The sequence below is a fragment of the Microcaecilia unicolor genome, chromosome 3 (assembly GCF_901765095.1).
Source record: "Microcaecilia unicolor chromosome 3, aMicUni1.1, whole genome shotgun sequence".
Taxonomy (NCBI): domain Eukaryota; kingdom Metazoa; phylum Chordata; class Amphibia; order Gymnophiona; family Siphonopidae; genus Microcaecilia; species Microcaecilia unicolor.
The window spans coordinates 371,628,012-371,654,111 of record NC_044033.1 but is presented as its reverse complement, the minus strand read 5'-3'; the positions used below and the strand labels follow the sequence as shown (position 1 = coordinate 371,654,111).

The 26,100-nt window shown below is 43.0% G+C and overlaps 1 protein-coding gene across 2 annotated transcripts in view; it reads left to right on the top strand.

The window, feature by feature from the left end:
• Positions 1–26,100, top strand: part of GCKR (glucokinase regulator) — a 63,520-nt gene that overhangs the window by 9,375 nt on the left and 28,045 nt on the right. The window contains exons 2-10 of one of the 2 annotated variants that reach the window (XM_030198580.1): positions 3,942–4,097; positions 7,372–7,440; positions 9,273–9,341; positions 9,472–9,545; positions 13,054–13,120; positions 16,601–16,654; positions 19,180–19,274; positions 21,004–21,109; positions 24,389–24,504. In XM_030198580.1, coding sequence (XP_030054440.1) covers positions 3,942–4,097; positions 7,372–7,440; positions 9,273–9,341; positions 9,472–9,545; positions 13,054–13,120; positions 16,601–16,654; positions 19,180–19,274; positions 21,004–21,109; positions 24,389–24,504 — 806 coding nt within the window. The remainder of the gene's footprint in view (positions 1–3,941; positions 4,098–7,371; positions 7,441–9,272; positions 9,342–9,471; positions 9,546–13,053; positions 13,121–16,600; positions 16,655–19,179; positions 19,275–21,003; positions 21,110–24,388; positions 24,505–26,100) is intronic. The other variant, XM_030198581.1, reaches the window with a different exon arrangement.

Sequence of the window (26,100 nt, the reverse complement as noted above, 5' to 3'; positions counted from 1 at the left end):
CTTTGCAACTATTTGATTAAATGAATTGTCACTTTCAGGAAGCATGCTGGCTTGGAGAAGCTTAATGGTTATAGCAGTGAGGTGAGAACCAGGGTTTAAACCCTGTTTCTCCCACTGATTCCTCTTACAACCCTCAGCAAATCACTTCATTCTCCACTGCCTCGGATACACCTTAGATTACAAGCCCACTTGGACAGAGAAATAACTTGTGTGCCTGCTTGTAACTTATCCTGGGTCCGTACCAAAGCCATCTATGCTACTCAGGGATCAGGGGCCATTCCTTCCTTCTTGTGGACTCCTAGATTTCATCAGATCCACTTTTGCCTTCTATACATCTTTCTCAGCAATGACTGAAACAAATACAAGTTGACATTTATATTAGGGGAAAGGAAGAAGGTGGTGTCCAGTAGCTACCAGAGAGCTTGGTTTAAATTTGTGAGTTCTTTCCTCTCTGGCCTCTCACCTCGAGCTCTGCCTATGTAGGTACTGCACATTCTTCTCAGACTGTTTATACACTGCATAGAGATAGCAATTATTGTACTCTGAACTCAAGTTGTTTTCAGTTTAAGATATAGTTTACGGACACAATAAAACAATATTTATTGCACACACTTGATAAGCCAGAAGAGAGTGTACATGGGAGCAGCAGAAGATCACATGCTCCCATCAAAGGCCACTGAAGCTAGACAGTGCCTCCTGCTGGTAATGATTATCTTTACACCTCGTAGTAGATCTGTCTTAAGATGAATTGTCAGTTATAATAACTTATAACTAGACTATACTTTATCATGCTCAATTTTCTGACCTGCCTGATGATTTTACAGATCCTGGCAGTGAGCTAGTTTTAGAAATACTATAAATGAGGATTTGCAGTAGTCATCTAAACTAACACTTTCCAAAGTTATTCACTAAGAGCTCTGATGTATCGTTTAGTAGCCAGAGAATTCATAAGGGAGAAGCATATGAGGTAAAATAGACTTCAGCCAGGTGGCCTCACATTTGCTGGGTTCACCAAATTGGGGTGGGCAGGCCTTCTCATCCTGTCTTTTTGACAGGAGGCTTCTTGTACTGTAGAGACCCTCAGGTGGTCCCCTGTGTGAAGGCAGAATCTGAAGATACACAAACAATAAAAGATGAGTCCTAAAAGGCAGAGGGAAGAAGTCAAGGCCCTCACTGTGACAGATCTGCTGGTCGCTGGTTACTATGCCTTGATGTTCTCTATGGGGGGGGGGGGCCTCTTCAAAAAGAAGTCTACCCCATACACAATCAAGTGTAAGTCCAAACTTAATATCAACCCAGTGAGGTCACTTCCAGAACAGTCATCAATCTGATGAGTATCAGTACCAAGAACACTTGAAGTACTTAGAGTTTCCAGCAAAGGTGTACATTAGTATATTTAACAGCACTAATATCCTCAGCTTTTGTTTCACAGGCTTTTCACAAGTATATCACAACCTGATATTCATTTCCATAAGTTACAGTAGAAAAATAATAATAATAACCAGCAAATGCATTGTACCAGCATTTTATGTTATGTGTTTGTTTAAAATATTTTCTACTGTGTTTACTGCATCTAGAACTATTTGTATTGGCAGGGTATAAGGACTTTTAAATAAATAAATGCCATAAATCTCTTTATGGGCTAGCTAAACCACTTTCACTTTGTAGACTCACAAGCAGTTCATGGCCACTGCAGCTTGCTGCTGAGTCTCTGCTTACATGAGCTAACTGATAGCACTAAAATTTGACAAAATCCCAGAAGTGATTGGCAGATTCCAGTATTAAGCTCTGGCTCTCTCAGACCCTCGTTTGAATACATTAGCTACACACTGTTACCAGATGCAGAATGGCACAAAAATCTCCAGGAGAGGAGAAATTGTAAAGGTTGTACTTTCTCTTCCTCCTGAGGGCCAAGCTGAAGGCTAGCCCAAGAGACAGAAATGGAAGTCTTACAGGATGTTACAGGAACTCCCTCAGCCCAAGGGATAACATCTCTCTCCTCCCTACAGACTAGAAACCCCTAGAGCAGTGGCTCTCAAACCTGTCCTGGAGGACCACCAGCCAGTCTGGTTTTCAGGATATCCCTAATGAATATGCATTAACAACCTTACAATACTGGGCTATACCCTACTTACTTACTTACTAACTGAACCAACAATACTACCAGTATAAATCTCTCTGCCAGTTAATACATTTTTAGAAAATACCTTTATTATTTATTTGCTTACAAAACCTAATACCTTAACATATCATTCCTTCATACACACTCATGCACACTCACTTACAAATGTACTCTCATACACATTTCACAATAAAACCTTAATGGAGCAAACCCACTAATACATGTTATATCCTAACTGTTCAAAATGCCCAGTAACCTCAGGAGGATATTTGTTCAAAAAGTTCCTCTGATGCTAGTACAGCACTGCCCCCACGGGGTGTGCCTGTTGCTTCAATCTTCCATACTGGTCACAGCACTGCACTGCAAGTTCAAAACGTTCATCTAATTTTAGTGCAGCACTACCCCCTAGGGTGTGCTTGTTGCTTTAAACTCCCATCATAGTCACAGCACTACACAAAATCCAATCCTTTTCATGTGTGCTGGGTCCCAGGAATTCCAAACGAAAATGCAAACATTTGCTTAGAGTTCTCCACTCCTGTGGTCAATCCACTTCCACTCATGCGATGTGCTTGAAACTCTTACAGTCATCCGATATACCCCAGACTCTACACAGCCTGTGTTTCGCTACATCCGCGTCATCAGGAGTCGGGTCTGTGTAAATTTGTAAATTCCTTATGGCTGCAAGACGGTGGGGATTCCACTTCCACCTCACATCTGCCTAATTGGTAGTGCCACTTTGTAAAAGGAGCCCTTTTTGTCACCAGCAAGGTTGCTGTAAAGTGCGGCTCTATTTAAGGAAAAAAATTGTTGTGCACACATTGCCCTGAAGTGCAGAAAGAATGAGATAAGTGTGCGGATTTCTTCATTTATAGATGCATTATTATATATATATATATATATAGAGAGAGAGAGAGAGAGAGAGAGAGAGAAAATAAAAGATAAAAATTTGTGGTTTCATAGAGTGAAAAGTAAAAAATTTGAGAGGTTTTTTTGACCAATGATTGAGTCTATGTCTGCAGGGTGCAGTATAAAAATTTTGCGTACCGCAGACTTCTGAGGCTTTTTTCCTCTTCCTGTCAATAAAAAAAGTAATTTAAAAATAAGTTCTTATGGTCCCACATTTTGTGAATAGGTATTTTTATATCAGTATAACAATACACATTAATGCCAAAGCTCTGAATCAAACCGATAAAGGGACAAGAAATCATTAAATAAAATTGGGGATAGGAAAGACCCTTGTGGAACTCCACAGTCCTCGGAAAAAATCCTTGATCTTAAATCAGATTGAGATACTGCAAAGGTTCACACAGTCAAAGATGATTTAAACCACTGCAATACCATTCCATCAATCCCAGAAATTTCAGGCATGAAAGAATTAAATCATGATCAATCATATCAAATGCTGAAGCCAAGTCTAATGACACTGCCAAACTAATATCACCACCTTCTAAGTTCCCAAGCAGATCACTAAGCATGGATGCCAACACTGCATCAGTATTATATCCCATCCTAAAGGGGATATAGTATGCACATCTCTCTCATACATATTCATTAGGGATAGCTTGACTACCTGACCCATTGACAGGACTGGCAGTAGTAGCACCATTTGAGGGGGATCATCCCATTCCTGAAGAATACTGTGTTTCTGGAGTGGACCTTTTCCCCTTCTAGACTGCCTGGGGTGCCACTTATGCTGGCCACAGCACTGATTTCCTATGCCATTTTCTAGACTGTTCTTTGTCATACTTTACCATCCGCTTCCACTGAATTTGATTCTGTTTACTTTGCCATTCTGACATTTGTATCTTGTATCTTGCAGTTGGCAGGATATGAAGCCAGTCTTCCCATCAGCGAAAAGTCCAACCCCATTACCAGAGAGATTGACAAGGCTGACCCTGCCCTGCTCGTCCAGCTCCTGAAAGAATGTGATGCAGAAATCTTCCAGGAGGAGGAAGGAGCCCTCATAAACTATAAGGTTTGCTTTCATTTCATCTTCTCAAGTTCTCTGATCTTAAGCCAACTTAATCATTTTACCTGAATCTGTTTGGCAGTGGCTATTTCCTTCCTAGATTATAGTGATATGCTGAAATATGAATTTGAGTATATTGAGAAAAAGCTGAGCACTTTACTAAGATTTTGGAAGTTAGAAGAGGCCTTTAATAAGAAATTGGTTGTATACCATCCACAGTGTTATTATTATAATAACATCAGTCACGATATTCATAAGGGTTTAATAGGGCAGGAGAGGCCTACTGCCTGATTAAAGCATGCTGATTGGGCTGGGAAGGGATATTTAGGAGCACTTAACTGGAGAGTGTTCTCTGATTACCACGACTCTGTCCAGTAATTCTGGGGTAGAGTAAGGCTGGTCCCAGAAGATATGCGGGCATTGGCAATATTCAGTGCCGATACCGACATTGCTAATTGGGTGAGCAGGACCTCTTGAACAGCAGTCTTATATTTGCCTGGTTTAGTGATGTGGGTAGAACTCTGAATACAGTGGTCCATGCTTAATTTCCAGGTATCACCATTCACCTGTATATTTAGCAGTGGTGCCCAGACATGCCCCATCATTGAATATCCAGGTCTAATTTGGCTTGTGGCAGTGAACGTTCTAAAAGATGCATTCTGCTGCCTGCTCTGTTTCCTCTCAGCTGAGCAAGAATTATCCTGCAGAGCATGCTTGTCCCCCCCTCCCCCATTGAAAATATGATAGTAAAACAGCTTCCCCCCACTATCAGGACTTTAGGTGGAGGACTCCCACTCAGGTTAGAGGAAACAATGGCTGCCTGCTGAATAGCAACCAGTTCATTACAAGTATTTTCTCTACCATTGGATGCCCTGTGATGTCTTTGTACTTTTCCCTACTAGATGGCATTTACCTGACACCAGAGTCTTTACCTCTGCCTGAAGTCAACTTTGGCATCCCTACTGCATCCTCACTGCCAGATAATGTTATGAGTGTGAATTACAATCATTGATCCCCCAATAGTACCCTTGTCTAGAGCACCTTTAATTCAGGGTGTTCATTCACAATGGAAGTCCTATTCAGAAACAAGGAGAGGATGATTTCGGTTACTTTTGTAGTCCCCTGTTCGAAAAATATCCAGTACTTCAGTAAATCAATGAGTTTATAGTTCCCTGATTGTTCCCTTTGCTTTTTTTATGTCTCACATGTATTCATGTGTCATTCCAAACAACATTTTGAAAGTGAGAGTGCTGTCTTTAAAGATTAGTCTTGCTTTGAAATGTATTCATGTGTCATTCCAAACAACATTTTGAAAGTGAGATTAGTCTTGCTTTGAATAGTAGCCAGTGTAGTGGTTCGAGAAGTGGAATAGCTTTTTCATATTTTGACTTTTTGAAAATCAGTCTTTCTGCTGCATTTTGGATGGTTTGTAGTGATTTTATTCTGCTTTCCTTATATGCAGTGTTGGAGTAGTCTAACTGAGATAATATCGTTGATTGTAGCAGTATCCTGAATGACTGGGAAAATAGTCTCTTATCCTTCTTAGTTTCCAAAGAGTTCTGAAGCATTTTGTTGTTACAGCTGATATTTGTCCATTCATAGGTGTTTGTCTAAAATGATTCCCTGGGGTAAATTGTCAGTAATGCACCTAACTGCAAAGTTGTGTGTGCATTTTTCAGCATGCTTAAAAAATTTTCAAGCACAAAAACTGGGTCACTATGGGTGTAATTCTATATAGAGAGCACCAACATGTAGGAACGAAGAACTGACACATACATGAGTATGGGTGTACATGTGTGCATAAACGCCACTATTCCAGCTACGCACTATTCTATACAACGCTGCCTAAACACAATAAGTGGTTTGAAGATGGGCGGAGTCTGGACAGAGCATGGGCTGGGTGCATAGTTACCCATATAAGTGTACATATATGCCCTGTTACACTAGTATTCTACATAGGAAAGTAGGTTCCCCGTTATAGAATTGCCCTCCAATTCTATAACGGGGGAGAGAGTGGTGGATACTTGGAATGCCCTCCCACGGGAGGTGGTGGAGATGAAAAGGGTAACGCACTTTAAAAATGTGTGGGATAAACATAAAGGAATCCGGTTCAGAAGGAATGGATCCTCAGAAGCTTAGAGTAAATTGGGTGGCAGAGCCGGAGTTGGGGCGGGGCTAGTGGTTGGGAAGCGGGGCTAGTGCTGGGCAGACTTCTACGGTCTGAGCCCTGAAAATGGCAGATGCAAATCAAGGTCAGGTATACACATAAAGTAGCACATATGAGTTTATCTTGTTGGGCAGACTGGATGGACCGTACAGGTCTTTCTCTGCTGTCATCTACTATGTTACTATGTTACATGGCCAAATATGCACATATGTAAATTTTTGCAACTAATTACTTCTCTCCAAGGGGTCCTTTTACCAAGCTGCGGGAAAAAAAGGCCCTGCACTAGCGGTGGGGGCTGTTTTTCCCATTTGCCAGGCTCCTTTTTACCACAGCGGGTAAAAAAGCCCCCAGACACACATGGCCATGCATGCCCATGCGGCGGGAAGCCCTTACTGCCACCCATTGAGGTGACCATAAGGGATCCCACTGTAAATCGGTAGTAACCGGGCAGCGTGTGGCAATGCCCGATTACCGCTGGGTTATCACAGTGCAAGTCATTTTCAGGGGTTTTCCTTTTACCCCAGAACTGGTGCACGTACAGGGTGGGACTACTGTGTGCGGCTGCGTTGGGCCAGTGGTAGTCCTGGAAGAGCGAGTACCGCCGCTCTGTAAAAGGGCCCACAAATGAGTTACATTTCAGGTACAATGTATATTTCCCTTTCAGGGGGGAGGGGGTTATACTGTTAAGTTTGTAGCTGAGGCAATTTGGTGGGGGAGGGAGTTTAAATGCCAAAAGCAGTATCTGAACCTTGTCATCGTTGGGTTCAACTTGTAGTCTATTACTCCAGCCTCTAAGCTCCTCCTCCAGATATAAGCAGCATGCTGCTTACGTGGCTAATTAAATTCACAGCATATCCAAGGAAAGTCCTCTTGATTATGCTGCAGAACATAAGTGACTGAAAATCCACATAACTGCATAAGGTTGTCTAATGTGCTTTTACTCATTTTTACAGCTGTAAAACCCGGTTAAGCTTTTGATAGTTAACCCAACCATAGATGCCCCTTTTTAGTTAGACAAATATCCAGGAGCACTTCTGTATATTTATGCAGACAACCCTTGACCTAGGATAAATTATTTCTTAGACTGTCTTCCTGGGTTTTTTTTCTTTGCAGAGGCTGTACAGCGAGTCAATACTGAAAACAGTGGTCGACATTGCAAAGCGGGTGCAGGAAATCATAAAGGTAATATATAGAAATCTCAGAATGCCTTCTGAAAGCTAAATTTTCAATCAGGTGCCTGGCTGTAAAATTATTCACATACTTTTATGCCTGCATGGAAAACTTCAATTTTCTAAATACAAGACACCTGCCTAAAATGAATTTGAAAATCGGGTTTGTTATTGCTAAACCTATATTGATACAATTAATTGATAAAAATGAGGGTGCATTAATGGCATGAGATCTACATGTATCCCTTTAGAAAAAGTAAGGTCTGCATGTACGCTACATTTTAAGATATACCTGTTGGAAGCCTTTTTTCCTAGAAGAGTTTTGAGCTCTCCTTTGCTTGCAATGTGAAGCAATATTCTGAGACTTCATCTTGATATCAGACTCTCACGAATGGTGATAGTATGATTATAATAGAGTGGCATGATGAGGAAAGAGCTGTTCAAGCTCTGTTGAAGACCTTCATGAGCCTCCAGTACCCTTTTATTTGAACAGTCAGTCAACTGAAAAAATTTAGAATCAGGGGCCTGTTCAATTTTCTCGTTAACTTTCATTTCTTGTTTACATCATATTACATTTACATTCAACACCACTTCTTCAAATTGCTGTAGCGCTACAGGGCATCTTGCAGCATCAGGGTAACATACTACTACTACTACTTAACATTTCTAGAGCGCTACTAGGGTTACGCAGCGCTGTACAGTTTAACAAAGAAGGACAGTCCCTGCTCGAAGGAGCTTACAATCTAAAGGAACAAATGTCAAGTTGGGGCAGTCAAGATTTCCTGAATAGAGGTGTAGTGGTTAGGTGCCGAAGGCGACTTTGAAGAGGTGGGCTTTGAGCAAGGATTTGAAGATGGGCAGGGAGGGGGCCTGGCGTATGGGCTCAGGGAGTTTATTCCAAGCATGGGGTGAGGCGAGGCAGAAAGGGCGGAGCCTGGAGCCTGCTGGCATCTGCAAGTCTATATCGACTGTGGAATTTGCCTGGCAATCTCAACTTAGCAATATGTAGAAGTTGGAAATCTTCCTGGGGAAGGGGGGAATTCCTTAGTTTGCCAGGCTGGTGTAATATTTTTATGCTACCAGAATTTCTGCAGCAGAGAGGAGAGAAACCTTCCTCTTTCTACGTACTCAAGAAAATCACTTTCCACCTTATTCCTAAAGCTCACACATTTGTCCTCTTTCCTGACTGGCTCCTGAGGGTCTTTGAAGGTAACCAGTTCCTAACTGGCTGGAATAATTGCACAGTTAACTATCCCTATAGATACTGAATAAATAGAAAATGCACTAATACATCAGGATCCTTGATTAGAAGAGAACATTTTAACCACCACAGAAATTGACATAAACCATCCGATATTAAAAAACAATTATGTCATGGGGGGGGGGGGGTAGAAGGGCGGGGGAGCAGCATTGAGGGGGGAGGGGGAATCGGAAGACTCTGGCAGATATTCAGCCACAGCCACATAAGTGTGTTATGTGGGTCCTGGTTGAATATCAGTCAGAACCTGCACATGCTCCGGCGTCAGCTTACAAGGAATTAGCATGGATATTCAGCGCTGGTGCCCAGACATGGCCTAGCACTGCTTATCCAAGGCTAATTCTGCCTGTGGCAGTCAACATTTAAAAAAAACACTAACCACCATAAGCTGAATATCAACTGGAAAATAATTAAACTAAGGATAGGCTTACATCTATTTAAGCAGCCCTTGTTTTCCTGTAAAATACTAGGATGAGAGTGTGCTTTGGAGCCATAGTTTATTCAGTTATCCTATTGCACATTGAGTCTTGTTGTGAGATGTTGTGAGATGTAACTGTTTTCTAATCTTCCCTTTCGGTTCATGGCAGGAACCTGATGACGGTCTAATAGTACTAAGTGGCTGTGGAAACTCTGGCAGGCTGGCTATGCTCCTCGCAGTAAGTTCAATCACCTACCACTCCTTAGTGTGCCTGCAACACTACATCATTACTCCTTATGACACTTTTAAACTGATTATCAAAGGAATGGTAAAGAAGTGAGCTTTTTCTTTGGATCTCTCTCTTCCAGAATTCCTTTAACAAACTGCTGAAGGGCCTTCATAAGAAACCCTGTTATACCTATATTATATCAGGTGGAGACAGGTAAGGAAGGGGTGACCATTGAGTAGTGACGGACCTAGGACCCTACTGTCAGTGTAAACTGCCTTATGTGCTAATTGTGACAGGCTTCTGTAGTTGGTACATGCTGCCCTCTGCCGTTTTAAAGGCAATTCTATAACTAAAGGCTGGATTCTATAAATGGTGCACAAATTTTGGTGTGCAAAATTGCACGCTATCTTGAGATGTGCACGCAACTAAACTGGCTAACGAATCAATTAGTGCTAATTATTGGGTGCTATCAATCAATTATTGGTGTTAATTACAACATTTTTTATTTGAGCGTGCATCTTGCTAACCACTATTCTGTAAAGATCCATGCACAAATCTTTTGGCACACAACTCAAAAGTGGCCATGGGGGGGGGGGGGGGGGGGGGGGGGGGGGGGGATGGGCGGGTCAGGGGCGTTCACTAAAGATGCATGCAGTATTACTGAATAAGAACATTAAGAACATAAGAATAGCCATACTGGGTCAGACCAATGGTTCATCTAGCTCTGTATTCTGCTTCCAACTGTGGCCATTCCACGTCACAAGTACCTGGCAGAAACCCAATTAGTAGCAACATTCCATGCTATCAATCCCAGGGCAAGCAGTGGCATCCATCATGCCCATCTCAATAGCAGACTATGGACTTTTCCTCCAGGAATTTGTCCAAATCATTTTAAAACCCAGATAGTCTAACCGCTGTTGGTCTGTTACCACATTGTCCAGCAATGAGTTCCAGAGCTTAACTATTTTTGAGTAAAAAAATATTTCCTGCTATTTGTTTTAAAAGTATTTCCATCTAATTTCATTACATAAGTACATAAGTAATGCCATACTGGGAAAAGACCAAAGGTCCATCGAGCCCAGCATCCTGTCCCCCGACAGCGGCCAATCCAGGTCAAGGGCACCTGGCAAGCTACCCAAACGTAGAAACATTTTATACATGTTATTCCCGAAATTGTGGATTTTTCCCAAGTCCATTTAGTAGCGGTCTATGGACTTGTCCTTTAGGAAACCGTCCAACCCCTTTTTAAACTCTGCCAAGCTAACCGCCTTCACTATGTTCTCTGGCAACGAATTCTAGAGTTTAATTACACGTTGGGTAATTAAACTCTGGTCTTTGTACTTTTTGAAAGAGTGAAAAATTAATTCATTGTTACCTGTTCTACTCCACTCAGGATTTTGTAGACCTCAATCATATCCCCCTCAGCCATACAGGTATCTTTTCCAAGCTGAAGAGCCCTAACCTCTTTAGCCTTTCCTCATATGAGAGGAGATCCATCCCCTTTATCATTTTGGTTGCTCTTCTTTGAACCTTTTCTAATTCCACTATATCGTTTTTGAGATACAGTGACCAGAACTGAAAGCAAACTCAAGCTTATGTCACACCATGGAGCAATACAGAGGCATTATAATATTCTTGGTCTTATTTTGCATCCCTTTCCTAATATTTCCTAGCATCCTGTTTGCTTTTTTGGCCATTGCCAGACACTGGACAGATCCTCGCCTAACTTACGCACCAAGATTTACATCAGGTTCCAGTTGGTTTAAATCCTCGCAGATCCAGGCACTACGCACCATTCTGGAAAGAGCTTTGATCCTGGAACACCTGTTATAGAATACCATTCAGCGCTGATTTTTTGGGGGGGCACCGAACTTTGAGCACCATTTACTGAATCCAGCCTAAGCACCCACATTTACACGCCACTTGTGCACGTAAATACACAGAATAGCAGCACTTCCGTGGATAAATGTACACTTACGCTCATAAGTGTAAGCCAAGTGACTAAGTGCTATTCTGTAAGGGAGCATGTAAATGCAAGGAGATGAGCATGGAAGAAGCATATGAGATGTTGTCAGTTGCCACTTATGTATGCAAATTACAGAATGCTGTAAGTCACATGTCCCCTTGCCGCTTTTGGGCACCTGAAATTACACCAGGTCTATGGTTAGTGTAAATGTGGGCACCTAAATGTTAGGCTCGCCAATGCCGGATTAAACTAGTATTCTATAACGGGGTCTGGGAGCCCAGATACCATTATAAAATAGGCTCTTACCAACTAAATAGAGATGCCCACAGAATTGCCCCTTGTGCTCTTACATGTTCTGTGCCTTAGCTACATCACAGCAGCAATGTGTTGAATATCATTTTTGAAGGTGAGATCTTGTATGTAAGATCAGCAGAAAATTGAGAGGCTCTTCAGATCCGCACCAAAGAGAGAGATGCAACACACAATGGGTTCAAAAGTGGTCTCAATATAAATATCTTTATGGTCATATTCTGTAAGGTTTGCAGACATTTGATGTTAGCCTGTGTGAAGCTGAGGTAAACCATATTGCAATAGTTAAACCAGGTCGTGAGCAGTGAGAGAATTAAAGAATGAAAGATATTGGGGCTAAAGTAGAAGCAGAGAGCTCTAAGCTGACAGAGGATAAAGAAGCCAGTTTTGCAAACACTGGAGATTTGAGGAACAAATGAAAAATGCAAGTTGAAGATAACCCTTAAGGAGTGGAATGAGTCGACTGGTTGGAAAGATGAACCAAAGAAATTCAAAGGTGAAGCTGGCACAGAAAGGCCTACGGAAAACCAGCATACTATGGTTTTCCCCTTATTTAGTACCAATTTGTGTGCAACAAGCCAGTCAGAAATGAGCCAAAAGTAATCTTTGAGAGGGCCAAGTGAAGGATTATAATGAGTGGTAGGAAAGAGTAGCTAAATATCATCCGCATAAAAGTCAAATGACACACCGGTGGAATGGATTAAAGTGGCAAGTGGACTAAGGAATAAGTTGAAAAGGAAATGTGATAATACAGAACCTTGAGGAACTCCACATGTCAGTGCTCATGGAGAGGCCCGAGAGGAGGTAGTAACAACAGTATAGGAGCAATTGGAGAGAAAAGAGGAAAACCATGAAAGCACAGACCCTGAAAGACTAAGCGAAGAAAGGCAAGACAGCAGAAGAGAGTGGTTCACAAGATCAAAAGCAGCAGAAAGATCAAGAGAGACAGCAAAGACAACATTGTTCCTATCCCAGTGAGTGTAGATTTCATTGAGAACTGCAGTGTGGTAAAGTTCTCCAGCACAGCGTACCTCTGAGGCAGTCCTCAAGTAGGCAAAACGTGGACCACCTCAGGTGATATTTTAATAAATACATTTATACTGAGACCACTTGTGGACCCACTGTGTTTTGCATCTTGTACGTACGATGCCATTTATCTTTACCCCAATTTTTTCAGCGTTATGTGTTTCATGTTCATATATATAATCTATTTTTCCTCAGAAGGACCCTGAGTATTTACAATGCAAAAATAATAATACAATGAAATGCAAATGAAAGACATATATTAAAATAAAATGCATCAAAATACAAAATGTTGTATCCTAAAGCCTGTTTCCCTGTACCTTCCCAGCATGAGAGGTGTGCTCTATAAATTAAGCTGAAAGTTGTGATTTATACTGAACTTAGCTGAAAGAGAAATGAAGTTCCCCATTTCTTCTTGCACAGGTCACTTATATCACCTCAAGAGGGTTCAGAAGACAACCCTCTTGTTGGAGCTATAGAACTTGAGAAGGTAAGTCCTAGCAGGAAATCTCTGCTTTGAGAGATTTCAGCCGCTTCCATCTCTTTTCGCAGACTCATTGGACTACCACAACAGCCATTCTCAAAAAGGTCTGAGGTAGTGGAGGCAGTAAGTCATACATGATGATCAGGGTTTAGTACATAGCCAATTATACCGGGAGGATAACGGATTCAATTTGTGTAGTCTTCCTTTCAGAAAGGTTGTCTGCATTGCTAGCGAATGGCATGGTGCAGTAGGCTTCTATTTCTGTAAGAGCTGCTCCATGGAAGATTCTTTTATTTGACTGGAAATATGCCATCTCCACACGTCAAGGCCCATGTACTGACTACCACCACCCAATCACAATCCACACTAATATACTAAGGCCTCAGATCTTATCGTGCAGTCTGTAACTTCTCATTTCTGGCTGGATGGTTGTATTTAGAATACTAGCCGGGAAAATGAGGAAATGGCTGTTGAGCATCAGTTAGGCACATAAATTTAACAGCTGTCTTAACACTTGGCAGGAACAACAAGGCATTGCATATTGTGATACAGAACCATAAACAGAAAAGTCTGGTGATGAGCAGATCAAGAGAATAACTAGAAAGCAAGTATAAATTTCTTCTATCACCAGCTCCGTTTAAGCTTGGACAAGGTACTTCATTTCTTTGCATCCCAAATTTCCCAGCAGTGCTCAGATAATAACAGCAATAAGATTTTCTCTCGTTCCTCCTCCTCTCATCTCTTTCAAGGCTTTCAAGCTGTCCAGATGCTACAAATATGCAGGCCATGCCACCAACCCCAGAGGCAGTTGCATTAAAGTTTAAAATTTTCTTGCTGCATAATGTGAAAAATAGTTTTTCTCTCTCTTCTGCCCAGTTTCTCTTCTGCCAGCTTCCTCCCCCCCCAACCTGCAATATTTTTTTTCTGGAGCTCCCTCCCCCAACTTCAACTCTGCTAGAATAATCTCTTTTCATAGCTGTCCCCATCAGCAACATTCCTTCTTACCCCGCTCTGTCCCCACCCCTACCCCGTCCCAGATCGGGATCTGGATCTTGACCAGGACACTAGGAGTTGTACACAGGCAGAACAAACTACCCCTCTCTTCTGACACTTGGACTATGATAGTATCCTGAAATCTTCACCATTGCTCAGTGCCAGAAACAGTAGCCACACACTATTGGTTATGTAGTGTCTTGAGACCGCTCTACCCCAAAAGGCATGCCTTTATTCAAATTTAGCATGACATGGGGTGGATGAAGATGCTCCAGAGGCAGCCCTGTGTCTCCACTCTCTGATCTGCTTCAGATTCAATCAAACTCACAAGTCATGCTGGGATTCAGATGCAGGGCGCTGGGGGTGGGGGGGCTTTGACATCATGTGCTCCAGGGATGCTTCTGTGACTCTAGTTTGCTTACCTTCCTGCTGCCTCAATCAAGCAACGATAATAGGAAGGATATAAGACTAAGGTATTCAATTGGTGGTACACAATGCGCTTTCAATTACAATACTAATTAGGGAAGGGAAATGGGACTTGATATACTGCCTTTCTGAGGTTTTTGCAACTACATTCAAAGAGATTTACATATATTCAGGTACTTATTTTGTACCAGGGGCAATGGAGGGTTAAGTGACTTGCCCACAGTCACAAGGAGCTGCAGTGGGAATCGAAGCACCAACATATGCTTACCGCAGCAAAAAATGCTGTACTATGGGGCGTGCTGAGGCGCCCATGGTAATTTTGTCATGGGTGCACACTACCCATGTGCTAAAAATATTATTTTTTTGGCACGGGGCATGTCTGGGGGTAGAGAGTAGGCGTGTTCTGTGCTATTTGGTTAGCGCAGCTGCACTGCCCAGGATCAAAGTCCACTGCACTAACCACTAGGCTACTCCTCCACTCAGAAGAGGCCTGTAATTTTATATTTGAGATCTTGTAGAACTCTGGAGTGAATGCCATATGGTGATTTGTTAACCTTTAGTTTATATTCTTGCCTTACAACATCTTTCAGTTTGACAGTTATTTGTTTCAGGTTCTCTGAATTATTATCTTCAAAGATCATTTACATTGTGCATATCTTCCCAATATCCTCCTCAGAAAAAAGCAAAACCTACTTTAGTTTTCCTGCTGTAGCTCTGTCATCTGAATTCCCCCTGTTCAATATAGTAATCCAATTGAATTTCTCAGTCTTCTTGCTTGAAAAAGTTTTATTAGTTTTTGCCTTTATGGCAAATTTTTGTCTCAAATTCTTTATTGGTTTGCTTTATTAATGGTTTTTTTTCTTATTTTTTTGTTATTTGGATCCACCTTTTATTTTTTCAATTATGCCTTTTTTATCTCATCAGCATCTTTTATCTCATCATTTAGGGGTCCTTTTACTAAATAATAAGATGCCCATAGGAATATAATGGGCATTTTATCATTTAGCGCACACTATTTATTAGCACGAGCAACTTAGTAAAAGGACCCCATAACCTTTCTGGCAACCATTTGGTCTTTCTTCTACTTTTTCTGTTGAGTGGAATATATTTGATCTGGGCTTCCAGAATGATATTTTTAACCAATTTTCGTGCCTCGTGTAAACTCACAATCACTCCCTTTTAGTGTTTTTCTAATTTCGTAATTTTGGGGAAAGTTTTACCAGTCATTTTAAAATGTAAAAAAAGTTCTTTACTGCAGGAAATGGTCTTTCCAGAAATTGCCCATCCTCCATGCAAGTAAATGGATTGTGTAGGTCGACTGTCTGGAGCAGAGCATGAATATACACCTGTACTTTTCAGTTTTCAAATACATACTGTATGCAATTTACTTGGATTAAATTTCTGATGATATTTTTAATTATGCAATTTTCAAAGTGGAAGTATGTGGATAAAAAGGACCCCCAGATTTTGCACCTATTCTGTCATTCTTAAAATGACCCCTTTATCCTAGTCTCCCTTTATGTCAGATTGATAGTATTATGATTACTGTTGTCAAGCAGCTCTGCCACCTTTCCCCCTTCTACCAGGTCTTGCAGATATAAGCTAATCTTGTGGCCTGGAAAGTGCAGTTTGTGCCAGCTAGATCAGAGGTCATTTGGATATGGTCAAGCTATAGACTGCTGATTGATCTTTCGTTCCTGTTAGCCTCATACTAACTGACCTGCCACTCTCATAGGATCAGACAGAAATACAGTAAGCTGTTGGTATGTTTGATGTTGAGTCTTGTTGTAGTTGCAGTGGGTAGATCTCATCTTGGTAGGGTTGATGTTGTGGACAATTATGCTGTGCAGCCTCTATTTTATATTTGAAGTCTTGTGATAGGTTCAATGAGTCAGACGATTCTCTGATAGAGTCAGGTTATGAGATGGAATGCTGTACAATATCTGAGGTATAATGCTTGAGCCATACGCTGGCTGTCATGGGGTGGGCAATCCTGATTCTGATGTGTTGTGGGGTCAGTCTGTTGAAATTCACAATGTAATGATTATCTGTTGTCTCGCTCTCCAGGTATGTGGAGGAAAGAAGAAGGTGGTTTTCATTGGAATTTCCTGTGGTTTGTCGGTAAGAAGCACAACCTGCAGAACAGTAGTAAGAGGGTGGAGGACAGGCAGAAGAGAGAAAATAGGGCTTAGAAAGAAAAAAGTATAGAAATTTTGGTGAAAATGAGAAATATCACGGGACCAGGAGAACTATATAAGAAACAGAAGGAGGAAGAGCAAGAAAATCTGAGGAAAAAAAAGCAGAGATAAGACAATAGAGAGTTAAAGTAAAAAAAAAAAAAAAACAGTCAACAGAGAGAACAGAAGGGTTAAAGCACAGAAGAGGCAACATATCAGTTTTTTAAAAAAGCATATAAAAGGAGCCAAAAAAAGGCAATGATTAATTCAAAAAAATCACAAAATCATTGGGAAGACCAGCAAGTGTGCAGAGCACTGGGCAGAAGGTAAAAATCATCAGCTTTTTCTCATCCTGAGGGAGGCAAAGAGAACACCCAATGTTCACCTGTCTCTCCTGGCTTCATTTCTGCCCTTCCTGTGCTTCCCATATGTGTCTGCAGTGCAGTGGACTTTTTCTCCATATGGTACTTGAAGCCAGTTTTAATGCTATAAACTAGGTGCCCATATTTACATGTGTTATGCAGATAAATGTTTAGAATAGTAGCACTAATACATGCATAAGTGCTAGAAGGGCATCCAAGCACTATTCTGTAAATACCACTTTAATTACATGGTGTGTATTTGCAAGGGGTAAACCGTGGGCAGGGCTTCCAGTTAAATAGGTTATTTGCATCCCTGCCACACTTAGCTACCTATATTTACTGGCATAAGTGTGAGCACCTCAATGTAAGGCATTCTGATATCAGGTTAGATGTTTAGGTTCTGTTATGGAATAGGGTAACTACCATGTGGCCTCAGAGCACCTAAATGGAGACATCCACTTATAAAATTGCCCTCAAACCCTCTAATTCTATATAACTTGCCAAAAATTGCTTGTGCCAAATTTGGGCACATGCCATTTAATTAAATAACAAGCTAATTATCACAATTAAGCAATTATTGGCACTAATTAGATTTAATTACAATTTACACACGATTTTAAAAAAGTGGTGCGGGAATGAGAGGGTCACAGGCAGAACAGGGGCAATCCTAGCATTTACACGCTTTGTTATAGAATAAGAGGGCATCTGTGCCCAATTTAGGCGTGTACATTTGTACTACGTTTCAGTTGGTGCAAATGGCTGCACCTAAAGTTAAGCACAATTCCCGGGCCTAAGTGCTATTCTATAAACTGCGCCTAACTTTAAGAACAGATTACAGAATAGCGCTTTTGTCACCACTGAATTTTTCAACATCATTTATAGAATTCACCCCAAAATGTGTCCCTGACAATTGTCAAGTCTCTTGTGAAGAAAGAGCCGTGGTCCACCTGCCATAGTGCACCCAGACGTATATCAAATCACGATTATCCCATGTAACATTGCTGATGAAAATGCTGTTGCTTCTTGCACACTACGGGCACAATTCTATAAGTGGGTGTCTCCATTTAGGTGCCCTGATGTTCAGGACCGCAGAGAGACTGGGCCAGGCCTGGGGCAAGGCCGCCCCCGGGGCCCCGCCCCCCCCGAGGTCGCCGCCACCACTCCCACTCCACCCCCCCCCCCCCCGAGGTCACCGCCGCCGCTCCCTCCCTCCGTCCGCCACCAGGCCGGGCCCCCCGCATTGAAATCGCAGTCTCACCTCCGTGAAAGCAGCGCTGCAGGCAGCAGAACGCCTCCCTTCGGCCCTCCTTCCCTCCTTGTGTCCCGCCCTCGCAGAAGTTACATCAGACAAGGGCGGGACACAGGGAGGGAAGGAGGACCGAAGGGAGGCGTTCTGCTGCCTGCAGCGCTGCTTTCGCGGAGGTGAGACTGCGATTTCAATGCAGGGTGGCAGACGGTCGATGACGTGGGCAGGTGGGACTGCGGCGCCGGGGCCCCCCTTGGAGGCCTGGTCCCGGGGAATTTTGTCCCCCCTGTCCCCCCCCCCTCTCGGCGGCTATGCTGATGTTGTGCAGTGAAAGCCTATTCCTCTGTTATAGAATAATAGCGTAACCTGTATCCATGCGCCTTACGTTTACATGCGCAAAGTTACATAGCCTTAGATCTCACAAAACTTCAGTCACATAAGTGCGCTGTTACCAAATAGCACTTACAAGCCCCGCGGGTAAATGTACACATGCACTAGTAATTACTAATATTCTATACATTTCTACGTGCAAGAGGTGTGCAAATGCAGGCACCCAGTTCTAGAACTGCCCTTCAGGGCTCATATCTTTTGTGTAGAGGCGCAAAAATTTCTGTTTTAAAATAGGACTGCTGAACCTGGAAGTATTTTGACTAGATTCGTCAAACCTCTAAAAATATCCAAAGCAACGTTGAAAAAATGTGCATCAGACTTTCAAGCATTCCAAAGCTAACTTCAAAAAAATTGCATATTTAGTCCTTTTTTTAAGTGAAGCTTTAAAGTCCATGTTAGATTATTTCCCAGTGCATTAGGGCAGTAGAATACCTGTAGGACTGTAACATCTCTGAATCTGGTTTCCCTCAGGCTCCCTTTGTGGCTGGACAGCTGGACTTCTGCATGAACAATCTGGACATCTTCCTGCCAGTTCTGGTAGGGTTCAATCCAGTTAGCATGGCAAGGTAAACTGCACAGCAGAAGAAGGCTCCCAGATAGTAGAATAATAAAAAAAAATATGTACATTTTGTCAGTAACATAGTAACATAGTAGATGATGGCGGAAAAAGACCTGCACGGTCCATCCAGTCTACCCAACAAGATAAACTCATATGTGCTACTTTTTGTGTGTACCTTACCTTGATTTGTATCTGTCATTTTCAGTAGGTTAGTTCTATGTTTATATGATTTGGTTCCTGGCTGTGAGCTTTTTTATTCCATTTATTTAATTTCCCTGACCCCCTAAGAGATGCTTAAAGCAGTTTTAAAAAATTTGAATGTATAAAATATGGGTAAATAAGGGGAGGGGAAGGCTTCTTACTGCAGGACATATTTTTCTCTTTCTTGGCTGCTAGTGATAAAGCTAAGAGGAAGGGTTTTTCCCCTGTTGCTTCAGGGGAGACTCACTAATTATTTGGACTCCTCTTCCTTGTGAAGGCGTGCTTTGGGATGATAACTGGTCAGAGAGGGTCCCACATCTCTTTACCAGCTCCTGTTCCGCCTTCAGTCCCCAATCCTATTTTCAAGCCTCAAAATTGATCCAGCTGCTTTACTTTTCTTTTGGGGGAAGAGGGTGCTTCTGGAAACTTTGTGAAGTCTTTGGAGATGCCTTTGGGCTAGATGAGTAGCTCATTACATCGATGGAGGATGTGAAGAATTGTGACAATTCAATCAGGTCATGGATTGATTTAAATTGCAACTTGAGTTCTGCAACAGTGTAGAGATGTTAGCACATTCTCAACATTCAGAAGTTGCCCGAGGTGGCTTGTTGGAGTGGCCCTAAGTCAGATTTCCTCTAACAAGCCAATAAACTGTTTGAATAGTTCCCATGAGCCCATGGATGTGTCTCTCTGTGGAGTGTATGGCAGATAAACCTTTTGTGGTAGCACTAGGGGTCAGAGCTGCCATTTTGAATCCAGAATGGCTACAGGGCTAAAGCAGAGAGGACTGCTCTTATCCAATCCAATAAACTACCAGGAAAACTCCTGAGTGAGTCCCGGGTGTGGGGGAGAGGAAAGAGTCAGGGAGGGAGGGGGGCCTGACACCAGAGAGGGAGGGGGAGGTATCTCTGTCACACACACATTCTGTCTCACACACTCTCTCTCTCTCATAGTCAGTCTTTCTCTCTCTCACTCACTCACTGTCTCTCACACACTCTATGTCTCACACTGTATCACATTCACTCTCTATGTGTCACACAGTCACTCACACACTCTCGTGGTCTCATACACTCAGTCTCACAGAGAGTCTGTGTCTCACACGCACTCTCTCGCACACACTGTATCTGTGTGAAACACACTCTCTCTCTCTCTCTCACTGTGTCTCACATACGCACTTGCACACACTTTCATTCTCACACACACATTCTCTCTCACAGACACACTCGCACCCAGACTCACTCTCTCTCTCACACACACACACTCACACATTCACTCTCTATCTCTCTCTCTCTCACACACACACAGTCACTCTCACATACAGTCTCTCAAACAAACACACTCTGAGGAAAACCTTGCTAGCGCCCATTTCATTTGTGTCAGAAAAGGGCCTATTTTACTAGTATATATATAATGACATTCTTATTCTAAGTGTTCTCCATTTTTAAAAATTATTATGTACATCGCTTTGATTTATGCTGTAAAAAAAAAGCAATTAAGCAAATGTTAATAAACATGAACATATTTCTTTGTTTTAGGAATGACTGTATTGAAGGCTGGCACTCAACCTTCCGCCAGGTTGCAGAGCGAATGCAGAAGCTCCAGGAGATCCAAAAAGCTATAATCCTCAATCCTGCAGTAGGGGTAAGTGGCTTAAACTCAAAAGATTGAATTGTTATTGTATATTTATTATTATTCATTTTGCTCACACCTTTTTCAGCAGTAGCTCAAGGTACATGATGCGACGGGGAGCCCTTACCACCACCCACTGAGGTGGTGATAAGGGCTCCCGTGCTAACCCGGTGGTAACTGGATTGTTTACCTTAACCATCACAGCACCAAGCCAAGTAGCCATTACTGCTGCCAAACTAAAATGCTGGCTGCAGCAGCAAAGCCAAAGACTCGGCTGATATGTGAAAAACACATCCTGGAATACAAGCTAGTTTTGTTCAACACGTCCTGCAAGCCAATGTAATAAACATCCACCAGTGAGGATGAACCGTTGCATTTTTCCCAGGAACAGAGTCTTCCTGTGATTGAGATGCTAATACTGAAATTATAAATATGGTCACTGATGCCCCTGTAACACCCAGGTAGCTGCTGATATGCCATGCCCTGCAGCTGGGCACCTATCCCCTAGTGTCGCATAAACCACAGATGGCTGAATATGCCACCGTGACAGGCAGCAGCCTGCTGAAGGCACAACAGCACCACTCTGGCCCCAGGCAAAGCCAAGACACACAGACAGGTGCCTGTGAAACCAAGTCACAGACAACCCACAGTGAAGACCTGCCATTCAGGTGGCTGCCATACAGGCGACCACACTAGTGAGGAGGCTGCCATGGCCAGAGCTATGCCAAACAGGTGACTGCGGCTGACTGTGCACCAGTCAGGTGGCCATGGCTGAAGCTGTACTAGGCAGGTGGCCATGGTTGAAGCTGTTCCAGTCAGGAGGCCACAGCTGAAGCTGTGCCAGACAAGCGGCCAGAGTTGAAGCTGTGCCATACAGGCAAGAGCAGGTGGTGCCATGCCCAACAGGCAGTCTCAGCCGAAGCTGCGCTAGGCAGATAGTCACAGCTGGAGTCGTGGCCATGATCAGAGCCACACCAGTCAGACAGCCATGGCTGGTACAGGCAGTTCACTGAGCCAGGAAGAGCTGATGATGCTATGCCATTCGGGTGACCATTGAGCAAACTGTCCCTAGGTTGCTGTTGCTAAACCATTAGCAAGGCAAGATAAAATCTGATCCACACATGACAAACATTTGGAAGTCACAGACATTGGCATAGGGAAGAGGCCACAGCAGAAGCTGTATTGTGCTGCTGGCCTCTGAAAGACATGTCATGAAGAATAGTCCCCTGAAGTGACTCCAAACCCCTAGGCATTGGGAAAGGAGGGCTATACGGGTGCGTGTTGCTGACGCATGCCCCACAGAGGATAGCTTCAAAGATCCCCTTGCTGAAGTCAAAATAGACAGCTGTCGCCAGCAGAAGTGTCACACAGATGCACCGTGAAAGAAAAAATAGGCCAGAAAATAGGAGTGCCCTTCTAATACTGACTGAGCAGCGCTCAAAAGCTGTTATAGCAGGTATAATAACCCTGGAAGCAAGAGAACAGCCCACTAGTGATAGAGGCATAGCAGCCCTGCCAGCTGGGACACCGTTTGAAAAACGACTCAGATATAGGCCAAACCCGAGCACTGGTACCACCCAAAAGGGCTGGATAGCGACATCTCAAAGGAGATGCAAGGCTTTCAGCCCTAGAAGATAGTTGAGTGAGAAGGCTCGGAATACTGCCCTGGATCCTCTTATTTCTGTCTTTTTTTCTTTTTTCAGTGAAACCCGTGAAAAATAGACCTTATAAGCAATAATCACTCATAAAGGCCCATTGATAATGAGCTGCAGTGGCTAAGAACAACTGACCATAATCAGTATAAACAAAACACGGACAAGAGGCAGGAAATGCAATTACCAGTGTAGTCTAAACACAACTAAAAGTGTCCCAAAATTTGTACCAAAAATAAGGGGTTGCTCAGTTTTGTTGAACTGTGAGTTCTTCACAGCTCCCCCAAAAAAGCAGCACAAAACCACAAATAAATACTGCGATTGAAATGCAGGTAAGGCTCTAAGAATAGAAGGTACGTAGGAAGTCTGAGCAGTGTGAATATCTGCTATCCTACACAATGGAGAGAAGCAGAGACAATTAACATTAATTACAATGGTTAGCAACATGACCAATGTTTCCTGGTACAGCTCTTGTCAGAGCATGGAGGGAAACAAGACAGGCCCCTCGCCCTGAGAAGAACTCACTAAATTTGGTGAGGCAGTTCTCGCACAAAACATTGGCAGGAAAAAGCAGAAAACTCCCTTAAATAGATTTCAGAAATGAAATTAATGACGGAAACAGAGCAAAATAAATGCAGACATAGACCACTATCAGCAGAGATAAATGGCACAAAAGAAATAGGCTTCCTGCCGACGACCCTCGAACTGCCTCGACAGTTAGGAGCCTGACAGGAACCCACACATAAAAGCCACGGAAACTGGCCATTGCAGAAAAACAACCAACAATTAATCATAAAGGATCACTTTCCTTAACAATAATGAAAATTGTAGGAGGAAGGGTAAGAAATATAGACTGCATATTTGTTAGGAGACATTCACACAGCAAATTCAAATAAATAACGTTGCCTGATTTCACTCCATATGGTTGTAACCAGAATAGAAATGTAGCCGGAGGGAGGGATCCAGCAGTGTCACCCTAGCTGGTTCTGAGGGACCCAGCAACACTGAGTATCATCCAAGCTTAGACAGGAACTCCAACATAGAAATTATCAAATTCATCCAGCAACAACCCCCTGCTCAACTGCCACCCAGAAAGAAACTGGGTCAGGAGCCTGCAGATAAGCACCACAGAGGAGCTGCATGATCTGTCCACCATCAGCTAGGAGACAGAGAAAAATACTGAAGATTGCATGGTTGCATGATATCCTTAAGGGGCAATTCACAAGGAACTACTTTAGTTTCTCTGTCTCCACCTGCTGGTAGACGGTCATAACCCAATGGTCTGGACTGGTCTGGTATAGATGACAAGGAATGCAGTAGGTTTCAAATAACAAGGAAGCCATGCTTCCCTTATTTTTATTTTATTTTTGTCACATTTGTAACCCGGGCTTTCCCACTCATGGCAGGCTCAATGCGGCTTAACAATCACAGCACGGCTACCCTTCGGCTGCTCTGGGCCACGCACTTGTTGCTTGGTTTGATGTTATTAAAGCCCTTTGGATTCAAATAAAACCAGATGGAAACAAGGAAAATAACTAGTGCCTGACATTCTCTGGCTTCAGTTTTATGGGGCTTCTGGTTTTGTTGATTTTTTTTGCTGATGTTTGACAAAGTGCTTCTTTCTTCATTTTTGAATCAGCCGGAAGGGATCAGTGGCTCCTCACGGATGAAAGGTGGAAGTGCCACGAAAATCCTTCTGGAGACTCTGTTCCTGGCAGCACACAAAGCTGACTGCAATGTAGAGGTTACAGAGAAGTAAGTCTGTGTTTTGATTTTATCATCCACCTGGCAATTGGTTAGTAGTTCAATCACATCTTTTTGATTTCTTTGCTCGTTACACAATATTGTTTGAAAGATGTATTATATTAGGTGATGTTAATTTACATAGTAACATGTGTAACATAGTAGATGACAACAGAAAAAGACCTGCACGGTCCATCCAGTCTGCCCAACAAGATAAACTCATTTGTGCTACTTTATGTGTATACCTGACCTTGATTTGTATCTGCCATTTTCAGGGCTCAGACTGTAGAAGTCAGCCTAGCACTAGCCACGCCTACCAACCACTAGCCCTGCCTCCCACCACCGGCTCTGTCACCCAATCTCCGCTAAGCTTCTGAGGATCCATTCCTTCTGAACAGGATTCCTTTATGTTTATCCCACACATTTTTGAATTCCATTACCGTTTTCATCTCCACCTCCTCCCGCGGGAGGGCATTCCAAGTATCCACCACTCTCTCCGTGAAAAAATACTTCCTGACATTTTTCTTGAGTCTGCCCCCCTTCAATCTCATTTCATGTCCTCTAGTTCTACCACCTTCCCATCTACGGAAAAGGTTCATTTGCGGATTAATACCTTTCAAATATTTGAACATCTGTATCATATCACCCCTGTTTCTCCTTTCCTCCAGGGTATACATGTTCAGGTCAGCAAGTCTCTCCTCGTACGTCTTGTAACGCAAATCCCATACCATTCTTGTAGCTTTTCTTTGCACCGCTTCAATTCTTTTTACATCCTTAGCAAGATACGGCCTCCAAAACTGAACACAATACTCCAGGTGGGGCCTCACCAACGACTTATACAGGGGCATTAAAACCTCTTTTCTTCTGCTGGTCACACCTCTCTCTATACAGCCTAGCAACCTTCTAGCTACGGCCACCATCTTGTCACACTGTTTTGTCGCCTTCAGATCCTCAGATACTATTACCCCAAGATCCCTCTCTCCGTCTGTACATATCAGACTCTCACCGCCTAACACATACGTCTCCCGTAGAAGATCCTTTAGAAATAGAATTTAAACTATTTTTGGATCATTTGGGATTTAATTTGTGTCAATCGTTTTCCTCCCACAAGAAGTGTTGTCAACTAGATCTTTTTGCTTCCAGTTTGCAAGGGTCATGTAACTTAGAAATTTCTGTTGTAAGTTGGTCCCCAGTAATGTGGTCTGATCACTTCCAGCTTGATTTTGCTTTGAGATGGAAGAAAAAACATGCCCCCTGATATTCAAAGCTATTTAACCAGCCCAGGGGCGTAGCCAGACCTCGCCAGGAGGGGGGGCCAGAGCCCGAGGTGGGGGGGCACTGTTTAGCCGCCCCCCCACTGCCGCCCCCCCCGAGCCGCCGCCGCCACCACATCGGACCCCCCCCCCCTGCCGGCCTGCCCACGATCCCCTTCAACTCCCCCTCCTGCCACCAACTCTCCCCCGCCGTCGCTGCCCGCCCCATCGCCACAAATGATACCTTTTTTGAAGAGAGACTTCCTTCCGCGCTCGAGTAGCGCCTTTCTTCAACGAAGTTCCGGCGATCAGCCTGATGTCTAATGTTTCTCCTTTGCCTCTGCTCCTTTTAAAT